This window comes from Salmo trutta, unplaced genomic scaffold (assembly GCF_901001165.1).
Source record: "Salmo trutta unplaced genomic scaffold, fSalTru1.1, whole genome shotgun sequence".
Taxonomy (NCBI): domain Eukaryota; kingdom Metazoa; phylum Chordata; class Actinopteri; order Salmoniformes; family Salmonidae; genus Salmo; species Salmo trutta.
This window is the reverse complement of record NW_021823012.1, coordinates 32,501-45,000: the sequence shown is the minus strand read 5'-3', so window position 1 is coordinate 45,000 and position 12,500 is coordinate 32,501. Positions and strand designations below refer to the sequence as shown.

At 44.3% G+C, this 12,500-nt stretch overlaps 1 protein-coding gene across 2 annotated transcripts in view; it reads left to right on the top strand.

Moving 5' to 3' along the window:
* The window catches only part of LOC115188240 (dorsal-ventral patterning tolloid-like protein 1), a gene marked incomplete at its 3' end in the record, with an annotated part of 51,008 nt that overhangs the window by 11,678 nt on the left and 26,830 nt on the right, over positions 1-12,500 (top strand). For both annotated transcript variants that reach the window (XM_029747092.1, XM_029747093.1), the window contains 3 exon segments: positions 8,656-8,834; positions 9,803-9,908; positions 10,173-10,297. In XM_029747092.1, coding sequence (XP_029602952.1) covers positions 8,656-8,834; positions 9,803-9,908; positions 10,173-10,297 — 410 coding nt within the window.

Here is a 12,500-nt window from a genome sequence, read left to right as displayed (position 1 = left end):
TGGCGAGGGGAGAAGGGTGTGTTTCATCGTTTATAACCCCTGTCTCTTCACAGGGGCGGGCCACTGATTGGTCAGGGCTCTTGCCTTATGAAAACCCAATTCTCTCATTTGGAAGCTAAAATTACATTTAATCTCCCAACAAACAGTTTCAATATCAAACATTTAAATTGCACAACAATTCCATGTGAATCTGATAACTAGAATGTGTAGACTTTCCCAGATACAGTTTATGTCGTCCTGTCATCAGTCATAATGTCTCAGATGACAACTGAACTTACATCCTATTCATTAAGTTCCAACCTATATTTCCAACTGGTTCTATTACCGAAATATGGTTCCTTTCCCCCCACTTGTTTGATGTTCCCAGACTCTCTATATTTAACAAAGGCTATTCAAGAGTCCTTCAGTAGAGTCAGAGAGAGAGGGGAAGGGAGAAAGGTATTTATGGGGGGGTCATAAACCTTACCCACAGGCCAACGTCATAACAGCATGTAGCAGTAAGCAACACATAAACATCCTACCCTCGTCTACGGGAGGCAGGTAGCCTAACGATTAGAGCATTGGGCCAGTTATCGTAAAGGCTGCTGGTTCGAATACCCGAGCTGACGAGATGAAGGCACTTGAGCAAGGCACTTAACCCTAATTTGGTCCAGGGTTGCTGTACTACGATAACAACACCTATCATACTACTATGGCTGACCCTGTAAAACAACACCTATCATACTACTATGGCTGACCCTGTACAACAACACCTATCATACCACTATTTAATTATTTTTTATTTTATTTCACCTTTATTTAACCAGGTAGGCAAGTTGAGAACAAGTTCTCATTTACAATTGCGACCTGGACAAGATAAAGCAAAGCAGTTCGACACATACAACAACACAGAGTTACACATGGCGTAAACAAACATACAGTCAATAATACAGTAGAAAAATAAGTCTATATACAATGTGAGCAAATGAGGTGAGATAAGGGAGATAAAGGCAAAAAAAGGCCATGGTGGCAAAGTAAATACAATACAGCAAGTAAAACACTGGATTGGTAGATTTGTAGTAGAAGAAAGTGCAAAGTACAAATATAAATAATGGGGTGCAAAGGAGCAAAATAAATAAATAAATACAGTAGGGGAAGAGGTAGTTGTTTGGGCTAAATTATAGATGCTATTGTCAAGATTGTCGTACGATGAAGGAGCGGACCAAAGTGCAGCGTAATTATCGTTCCACATTTTTATTATTAAACTGCAATACATAAAAATAAAGTAAAGAACAAAAACAACAAACTGTGAAGGAGGTGAAACTACATCAAAAACGGTCTCCCAGGTGGAAAAAACACCTACTTAAGTATGATCTCCAATTAGAGACAATGATGACCAGCTGCCTCTAATTGGAGATCATCCCAAACAAATCCAACATAGAAATACAAAACTAGAACTTAACAATATAGAAAAACTAAACTAGAAAACCCCCCTGTCACACCTGACCAACTCTGTCAGGATGTGACGGCTATGTACAGGTGCAGTAATCTGGGAGCTGCTCTGACAGCTGGTGCTTAAAGCTAGTGAGGGAGATATGATTCTCCAGCTTCAGAGATTTTTGTAGTTTGTTCCAGTCATTGGCAGCAGAGAACTGGAAGGAGAGGCGGCCGAAGGAGGAATTGGCTTTGGGGGTGACCAGAGAGATATACCTGCTGGAGCGCGTGCTACAGGTGGGTGCTGCTATGGTGACCAGTGAGCGGAGATAAGGGGGGACTTTACCTAGCAGGGTCTTGTAGATGACCTGGAGCCAGTGGGTTTGGCGACGAGTATGAAGCGAGGGCCAGCCAACGAGAGCGTACAGGTCGCAGTGGTGGGTAGTATATGGGGCTTTGGTGACAAAACGGATGGCACTGTGATAGACTGCATCCAGTTTGTTGAGTAGGGTATTGGAGGCTATTTTGTAAATGACATCACCGAAGTCGAGGATCGGTAGGATGGTCAGTTTTACGAGAGTATGTTTGGCAGCATGAGTGAAGGATGCTTTGTTGCGAAATAGGAAGCCAATTCTAGAATTAACTTTGGATTGGAGATGTTTGATGTGAGTCTGGAAGGAGAGGTTACAGTCTAACCAGACAACTAGGTATTTGTAGTTGTCCACGTATTCTAAGTCAGAACCGTCCAGAGTAGTGATGCTGGACGGGCGGGCAGGTGCAGGCAGCGATCGGTTGAAGAGCATGCATTTGGTTTTACTTGTATTTAAGAGCAGTTGGAGACCACGGAAGGAGAGTTGTATGGCATTGAAGCTCGTCTGGAGGGTTGTTAACACAGTGTCCAAAGAAGGGCCAAAGGTATACAGAATGGTGTCGTCTGCGTAGAGGTGGATCAGAGACTCACCAGCAGCAAGAGCGATATCATTGATGTATACAGAGAAAATAGTTGGCCCAAGAATTGAACCCTGTGGCACCCCCATAGAGACTGCCAGAGGCCCGGACAACAGGCCCTCCGATTTGACACACTGAACTCTATCAGAGAAGTAGTTGGTGAACCAGGCGAGGCAATCATTTGAGAAAACCAAGGCTATTGAGTCTGCCGATGAGGATGTGGTGATTGACAGAGTCAAAAGCCTTGGCCAGGTCAATGAATACGGCAGCACGGTATTGTCTTTTATCGATGGCGGTTATGATGTCGTTTAGGACCTTGAGCGTGGCTGAGGTGCACCTATGACCAGCTCTGGATTTGGGAGAAGAAGAAATGGGGAAGGCTTGGGCGAGTTGCTGTAGGGGGGTGCAGTGCTGTTTACCGGGGTAGGGGTAGCCAGGTGGAAAGCATGGCCAGCCGTAGAAAAATGCTTATTGAAATTCTCAATTATAGTGCATTTATCGGTGGTGACAGTGTTTCCTAGCCTCAGAGCAGTGGGCAGCTGGGAGGAGGTGCTCTCATTCTCCATGGACTTTACAGTGTCCCAGAACTTTTTTGAGTTTGTGTTGCAGGAAGCAAATTTCTGCTTGAAAAAGCTAGCCTTGGCTTTTCTAACTGCCTGTGTATATTGGTTTCTAACTTCCCTGAAAAGTTGCATATCACGGGGGCTGTTCGATGCTAATGCAGAACGCCACAGGATGTTTTTGTGTCGGTTAAGGGCAGTCAGGTCTGGAGAGAACCAAGGACTATATCTGTTCCTGGTTCTAAATTTCTTGAATGGGGCATTCTTATTTAACCTCTCTAGGGCAGGTGGCACCAAATCGTCCCACCTACGTAAGAGCCATATGAATCCTGTGGCGCGACTTTCAAATACCTTAGAAATGCTATTACTTCAATTTCTCAAACATATGACTATTTTACAGCTATTTAAAGACAAGACTCTTGTTAATCTAACCACACTGTCCGATTTCAAAAAGGCTTTACCACGAAAGCAAAACATTAGATTATGTCAGCAGAGTACCCAGCCAGAAATAATCAGACACCCATTTTTCAAGCTAGCATATACTGTCACAAAAACCCAGAAGACAGCTAAATGCAGCACTAACCTTTGATGATCTTCATCAGATGACACACCTAGGACATTATGTTATACAATACATGCATGTTTTGTTCAATCAAGTTCATATTTATATCAAAAAACAGCTTTTTACATTAGCATGTGACGTTCAGAACTAGCATACCCCCCGCAAACTTCCGCCGAATTTCTAACAATTTACTAAATTACTCACGATAAACGTTCACAAAAAGCATAACAATTATTTTAAGAATTATAGATACAGAACTCCTCTATGCACTCGATATGTCCGATTTTAAAATAGCTTTTCGGTGAAAGCACATTTTGCAATATTCTAAGTAGATAGCCTGGCATCACAGGGCTAGCTATGTAGACACCCAGCAAGTTTAGCCTTCACCAAACTCTGATTTACTATTAGAAAAGTTTGATTACCTTTCCTGTTCTTCGTCAGAATGCACTCCCAGGACTTCTACTTCAATAACAAATGTTGGTTTGGTCCCAAATAATCCATAGTTATGTTCCAACAGCGGCGTTTTGTTCGTGCGTTCAAGACACTATCCGATGGTAAATAAGGGTCAAGCGCACGGCGCATTTCGTAACAAAAGATTTCTAAATATTTCATTACCGTACTTCGAAGCATGTCAACCGCTGTTTAAAATCAATTTTTATGCCATTTTTCTCGTAAAAAAGCGATAATATTCCGACCGGGAATCTGCAATTAGGTAAACAGCCGAAAGAAAATACAGCACGGGGTCGACTTGGGACGCGCCTAATTCCTTTGTCCTCTGATCGGCCACTTGGCAAAGGCGATAATGTGTTTCAGCCAGAGGCTGCCTTGATATCGTTCAGCTTTTTCCCGGGCTCTGAGAGCCTATGGGAGCCTTGGGAAGTGTCACGTTACAGCTAAGATCCTCACTCTTCAAAAAACAAAGACAAGAAGAACGACTCCTTGTCAGACAGGCCACTTCCTGCATGAAATCTTCTCAGGTGTTTGCCTGCCATATGAGTTCTGTTATACTCACAGACACCATTCAAACAGTTTTAGAAACTTTAGGGTGTTTTCTATTCAAAGCCAATAATTATATGCATATTCTAGTTACTGGGCAGGAGTAGTAACCAGATTAAATCGGGTATGTTTTTTATCCGGCCGTGTAAATACTGCCCCCTAGCCCTAACAGGTTTTAAGATGGTGAGGAAGCCAGGATTCAGACACGGCTAGGACATCCGGGTTGGCAGAGTGTGCTAAAGCAGTGAATAAAACAAACTTAGGGAGGAGGCTTCTAATGTTAACATGCATGAAACCAAGGCTATTATGGTTACAGAAGTCATCAAAAGAGAGCACCTGGGGAGTAGGAGTGGAGCTAGGCACTGCAGGGCCTGGATTCACCTCTACATCACCAGAGGAACAGAGAAGGATGAGGATAAGGATACGACTAAAAGCTATGAGAATTGGTCGTCTATGAGGTCCGGAACAGAGAGTAAAAGGAGCAGGTCCTGGGGGCGATAAAATAGCTTCAAGGTATAATGTACAGACAAAGTTATGGTAGGATGTGAATACAGTGGAGGTAAACCTAGGCATTGAGTGATGATGAGAGGGATATTGTCTCTAGAAACATCATTGAAACCAGGTAATGTCATAGCATGTGTGGGTGGTGGAACTTCTATACTAATAACAGCAGTCAAGCACCCAAGCTAAGTGGCTAACTTGCTAGCTACTTCCAGACACATAATGATAAAACACCTCACTCTGATCATTTTACTCTCCATAGCAGAGCTGGTTGGGCTGTTTTCCATGTTATCCAGAGCGTTGGTGACTGTAACTGTGCTGCTGGCAACAATTTTATTACGCTTTGCTGCCAGATTGTCCATTCGTAAACTCAGAGCACTTCACTCTCGAAGCGTTCTGACCTCACCAGTGGACGCTCTGGCCAAGGAGTAGGGTTGAGCCGAGAGTTTATGACCTAACAGCAGTCAAGCACCCAAGCTAACTGGCTAACATTGGCTAGCTTGCTAGCTACTTCCAGACACAAATGAGGGGAACACCATCATCCCGATTTATAACGTTACTACCTTGCATGAATCTAAAGCTAGCTAACTAGCTAGGTTCAATGTAACTAGCAATGCAAATGGATTTGAGATACACATAACGCTACTACACAGATCCTACACGTAACGTTAGCTAGCTAGCTAACATTAGGCTGTAATTAGCAATGCAAATGGTATTGAGATACACATAACGCTACTACACAGATCCTACACGTAACGTTAGCTAGCTAGCTAACATTAGGCTGTAACTAGCAATGCAAATGGATTTGAGATACACATAACGCTACTACAAAGATCCTACACGTAGTTAGCTAGCTAGCTAACATTAGGCTGTAATTAGCAATGCAAATGGTTTGAGATACACATAACGCTACTACACAGATCCTACACGTAACGTTAGCTAGCTAGCTAACAGTATGCTTTAACTTGCAATGCAAATGGCTTTGAGATACACATAACACTACTACACAGATCCTACACGTAACATTAGCTAGCTAGCTAACAGTATGCTTTAACTTGCAATGAAAAAAGACTTCCTGACAAAAATAGAACAGTATAATGTATAATGTCTCAAAATATAAAGTAAACTCACCCCATTCCGTACAAATGTGCGCAACCGCAACATTCAAACGAGGCTGCAAAGAAAACTAATAGGACTTGCAGCGACTGTGTTGACTTCAAAATCTGGGGTGTGAACTACGTTTCTATTCAAAGCGTTGATCGACATGGTAACGGCTCTGTAGCGTTGGAGAAAAGTTGGGGAAAAAACGGACACTCCCGTTACGTCATGCCATAACGTTCAGCACGCGTAAAGCATGTATTTCTGTGATACAATCTCTCTCCACCAGGTGGAGCACTTCTCTCGTCGTTTTAAAAACAAGAAATGGACAGTGACGGGGGGTAAGGGGGGGGTACTTTGTCATTTTTTTGCGTCGTCACTGCAAGCGATCATGACTTTCAAAAGCCGCTGTTTACTTCTGAAGATCACTTTAGCACCGCCCTAAAAAACCCGATTCAACTTCGACACAAACCTTCAGATAGTTATGTAAATGACACATTATATATACTCTTTATCATGTTTTATTTACGTTTTAGAGGCGATAAGTTGGACAGATCGAGTGAAAAAAAATAAAAAATTCCCACACGACATCTCCTCTCCTTCTCACTATCACGCAGTAGGTTTCGCTTCCCCACCCGCCATTTTTAAAAAGACTCGACGGAGCTCATTGCCTTCTTGAATCATGCAGAAATGGGCAGCGTGGAGTTCTCGGGATGGAATTTATTGGAAAGGGGAGAAATTGTGCTTCACAATTGCCATTACAGTTGATCTGGAAGTATTACATTTTTTGGGGGCGCTAAAATAAGGTCTATTGTTTCGGACCAAGGCGATGTACAAAAGCGAGTGAGTTTACGTTAGCTAGCTAAACTCTCTTACCCCGTATACGTGTATGAACGCTTCTCCCCCTCTCTGTCACGGATGCCGTGGTTGCCCTTTAGTTTGAAGATGTAATCCGGAGACAGATGTTTTATACAACAGCCTTCTGTGTGGTCTCATTTCCGACTCCCTCTTCATTTGTAATCAAAATGGCAGAATTCTCCTTAGCTATCATTACTCTGCTTCCACCGGACAAGCCGCTTTATAAAGATTTACCTACTGTACACATACTGACCAGCTCATGTTATAGACAGACGCATGCTCCATGGCAGACCAATCAGAACTCATCTCTCGGGGGGCGTCCAGCCCATTCGTTATCTCATCCAATCATGGCTTGCGGGAAGGTTCCTTTGTTTTTTCTGTGGCTAAAACAACAAGGCTCGTAATTTAAACGATGTTATTCGTATTTGCAGATGGAATACAAGTCTGTTATTAATATTAACATGAAGTCTGTTATTAATATTAACATGAAGTCTGTTATTAATATTAACATGAAGTCTGTTATTAATATTAACATGAAGTCTGTTATTAATATTAACATGAAGTCTGTTATTAATATTAACATGAAGTCTGTTATTAATATTAACATGAAGTCTGTTATTAATATTAACATGAAGTCTGTTATTAATATTAACATGAAGTCTGTTATTAATATTAACATGAAGTCTGTTATTAATAAGGCACATGAAAGGTCACATGTTCCAGAAGTCATTTCTGCCCCAAAAAATGTTTTCAAAATGCCTCTGAAGTAGTGACGTGGGACATAAGCCTAGTTTCCTGAAATGAGTCACACACGTGTGTGTGTGTGTGTGTGTGTGTGTGTGTGTGTGTGTGTGTGTGTGTGTGTGTGTGTGTGTGTGTGTGGTCCTGTCAGAATGAGTGTGTGTGTTTGCTGTAAGTATGTGTTTTGAATCAGGTTGTGTGTGTGTGTGTGTGTGTGTGTGTGTGTGTGTGTGTGTGTGTGTGTGTGTGTGGTCCTGTCAGAATGAGTGTGTGTGTTTGCTGTAAGTATGTGTTTTGAATCAGGTTGTGTGTGTGTGTGTGTGTGTGTGTGTGTGTGTGTGTGGTCCTGTCAGAATGAGTGTGTGTGTTTGCTGTAAGTATGTGTTTTGAATCAGGTTGTGTGTGTGTGTGTGTGTGTGTGTGTGTCCCGCCTCAGAGCCAGGCAGCTGTCAGAGAAATGTGCTTCACACACACACAAACACACACACACACACACACACACACACACACACACACACACACACACACACACACACACACACACACACACACACACACACACACACACACACACAGCTGTCAGAGAAATGAATCTTCTCAGTAAACCAATGGTCGTAGCTGTAAAAGGACAGTTCCTAAAGGAAATGGGGGTGCTTGCTTCAGAAAACCGTTTACTATAGTAACAGCAATAGTGAAAGAAAAAACATTAATTCACTTTTTTCTCTTTCTGTTTCTCTCTGTTTCTGTTTCTCTCTGTTTCTGTTTCTCTCTGTTTCTCTCTCTTTCTGTTTCCCTCTCTCACTTCCTGTCTTCCTGTCTCTTTGTCCCTCTCTCTCTTCCTGTCTTCCTGTCTTTTTGTCCCTCTCTCTCTCCTTGTCTTTGTCTCTCTCTCTCTCTCTCTCTCTCTCTCTCTCACTTCCTGTCTTGTCTCTCTCTCTCCCTCTTCTTTTCTTTGTCTCTTTGTCCCTCTCTCTCCAGCTGTTGCTCCTATGTGGGTCGTCGTGGTAACGGTCCTCAGGCGATATCGATAGGGAAGAACTGTGATAAGTTTGGCATCGTGGTCCATGAGTTGGGCCATGTGATCGGGTTCTGGCATGAACACACCCGGCCCGACCGAGACGATCACGTGACCATCATCAGAGACAACATACAACCAGGTAACGGACGGACGGACGGACGGGGACGAACCCCGTCAGGATGCTCTCGATGGCGCATCTGTGTGTCTATCTGTGTGTCTCTATCTGTGTGTGTCTCTATCTGTGTGTCTATCTGTGTGTCTCTATCTGTGTGTCTCTATCTGTGTGTCTCTATCTGTGTGTCTCTATCTGTGTCTTTCTATCTGTGTCTTTCTATCTGTGTGTGTCTCTATCTGTGTGTCTCTATCTGTGTGTCTCTATCTGTGTGTGTCTCTATCTGTGTGTCTCTATCTGTGTGTCTCTATCTGTGTGTCTCTATCTGTGTGTCTCTATATGTGTGTCTATATCTGTGTGTCTCTATCTGTGTGTCTCTATCTGTGTGTCTATCTGTGTGTCTCTATCTGTGTGTCTCTATCTGTGTGTCTCTATCTGTGTCTCTATCTGTGTGTCTCTATCTGTGTGTCTCTATCTGTGTGTCTCTATCTTTGTGTCTATCTGTGTGTCTCTATCTTTGTGTCTATCTGTGTGTCTCTATCTGTGTGTCTCTATCTGTGTGTCTCTATCTGTGTGTCTCTATCTGTGTGTCTCTATCTGTGTGTCTCTCTATCTGTGTCTCTATCTGTGTGTCTCTATCTGTGTGTCTATATCTGTGTGTCTATATCTGTGTGTCTCTATCTGTGTGTGTCTCTATCTGTGTGTCTCTATCTGTGTGTCTCTATCTGTGTGTCTCTATCTTTGTGTCTATCTGTGTGTCTCTATCTTTGTGTCTATCTGTGTGTCTCTATCTGTGTGTCTCTATCTGTGTGTCTCTATCTGTGTGTCTCTATCTGTGTCTCTCTATCTGTGTCTCTATCTGTGTGTCTCTATCTGTGTGTCTATATCTGTGTGTCTATATCTGTGTGTCTCTATCTGTGTGTCTCTATCTGTGTGTCTCTATCTGTTTGTATATCTGTGTGTCTCTATCTGTGTGTATATCTGTGTGTCTCCAGGTCAGGAGTATAACTTCCTGAAGATGGAACCAGGAGAGGTGAACTCACTGGGAGAGGCTTACGACTTCGACAGCATCATGCATTATGCTAGGAACACCTTCTCACGGTAACACACACACACACACACACACACACACACACACACACACACACACACACACACACACACACACACACACACACACACACACACACACACACACACCTAGAACCCATGGGCTCCTTTCATACAGAAATGTAATTTCATTTTTAAAATGTAACTTTTGTTTAACTCCCTCCCTCCCTCTCCCTCCCTCCCTCCCTCCCTCCCTCCCTCCCTCCCTCCCTCCCTCCCCCCCTCCCTCCCTCCCTCCCTCCCTCCCTCCTCCAGAGGTATGTTTCTAGACACCATCCTCCCGTCTAGAGATGAGAACGGTATCCGTCCTGCCATTGGCCAGAGGACCAGACTCAGTAAAGGAGACATCACTCAGGCCAGGAAGCTCTACAGATGCCCCGGTAGGTCTGAGTGTGTGTGTGTGTGTGTGTGTGTGTGTGTGTGTGTGTGTGTGTGTGTGTGTGTGTGTGTGTGTGTGTGTGTGTGTGTGTGTGTGTGTGTGGCTTACCGGCATTTCTCGTCAGGGACTCTTTTTCACCTGTCTGACGTGTCAGTCAGATAGCAGAAGGAAATCTCCCTCCAGCCAATCAGGTTCCACAGAGACCGTGATGCGTTTCCTCCCTCCAGCCAATCAGGTTCCACAGAGACCGTGATGCGTTTCCTCCCTCCAGCCAATCAGGTTCCACAGGGACCGTGATGCGTTTCCTCCCTCCAGCCAATCAGGTTCCACAGAGACCGTGATGCGTTTCCTCCCTCCAGCCAATCAGGTTCCACAGGGACCGTGATGCGTTTCCTCCCTCCAGCCAATCAGGTTCCACAGAGACCGTGATGCGTTTCCTCCCTCCAGCCAATCAGGTTCCACAGAGACCGTGATGCGTTTCCTCCCTCCAGCCAATCAGGTTCCACAGAGACCGTGATGCGTTTCCTCCCTCCAGCCAATCAGGTTCCACAGGGACCGTGATGCGTTTCGTCCCTCCAGCCAATCAGGTTCCACAGAGACCGTGATGCGTTTCCTCCCTCCAGCCAATCAGGTTCCACAGAGACCGTGATGCGTTTCCTCCCTCCAGCCAATCAGGTTCCACAGAGACCGTGATGCGTTTCCTCCCTCCAGCCAATCAGGTTCCACAGAGACCGTGATGTCATGTGTTCATCCCTTAGTCAGTGATGAATGATGCCTCTGAATGTGTGTGAACTCAAAACACACACTGGTTTTACTATCCAAGTGGGGACCAAAACATGTATTCCCATTTAATGTGCTATTTTCCCATAAACCTAACCCTAACCTTAACCCCTAACCCCTAACCCTAACCCTAACCCTAACCCTTAACCCCTAACCTTCAAACTAACCCTAACCCCTAACCCTAACCCTTAACCCTTAACCCTCAAACTACCCCTAACCCCTAACCCCTAACCTTTAACCCTTAACCCCTAACCCTCAAACTAAACCTAACCCTAAACCTTAACCTTAACCCCAACCCCCTAACCCTCAAACTACCCCTAACCCCTAACCTTTAACCCTTAACCCCTAACCCTCAAACTAAACCTAACCCTAAACCTTAACCCTTTACCCCAACCCCCTAACCCTCAAACTAACCCTAGCCCTTAACCCCTAACCCTTAACCCTTTACCCCAACCCCCTAACCCTCAAACTAACCCTAACCCCTAACCCCTAACCCTTAACCCTTTACCCCAACCCCTAACCCTCAAACTAACCCTAACCCCTAACCCCTAACCCCTAACCCTTAACCCTTTACCCCTAACCCTCAACACTAACCCTAGCTTCATCAATAAGTGCATCGATGACGTCGTCCCCATGGTGACTGTACGTACATACCCCAACCAGAAGCCATGGATTACAGGCAACATTCGCACTGAGCTAAAGGCTAGAGCTGCCGCCTTCAAGGAGCGGGACTCTAACCTGGAAGCTTATAATAAATCCCACTATGCCCTCAGATGAACCATCAAACAGGCAAAGCGTAAATACAGGACTAAGATCTAATCGTGCTACACCGGCTCCGACGCTCGTCGGATGTGGCAGAGCTGCAAACCGTTACAGAAAGTACTAAGGGAAGCACAGCCGCGAGCTGCCCAGTGACACGAGCCGACCAGACGAGCTAAATAACTTCCATTCTCGCTTTGAGGCAAGTGACTCTGAAATATGCATGAGAGCATCAGCTGTTCCAGATGACTGTGTGATCACTCTCTCCCGCGGCAGGGTTGTGACAAAAACTCACACTCATTCTTATGTTAAATACATGTATCGTATAGTGTGTGTGTGTGTGTGTGTGTGTGTGTGTGGCAGGCTTACAATGATGTTAAAAAACAGCATTTGAGAGTGTGCTGACCCTGGTGCTAGACGGGGTACCGCTGGAGGGTGAATCTCTGAAGGGGTACGGGACTATAAAACGTTTGGGAACCACTGCTCTAGGGAAACGGTGTCTAGACGGAATTTGTCTTTGTGGTCCTGGCAACTGGACCTTTTTTGGAACTTTCTATTCTAACAATCTATTCTAACATTCTATTCTAACATTCTATTCTAACATTCTATTCTGACATTCTATTCTGACATTCTATTCTGACATTCTACTCTAACATTCTACAGTA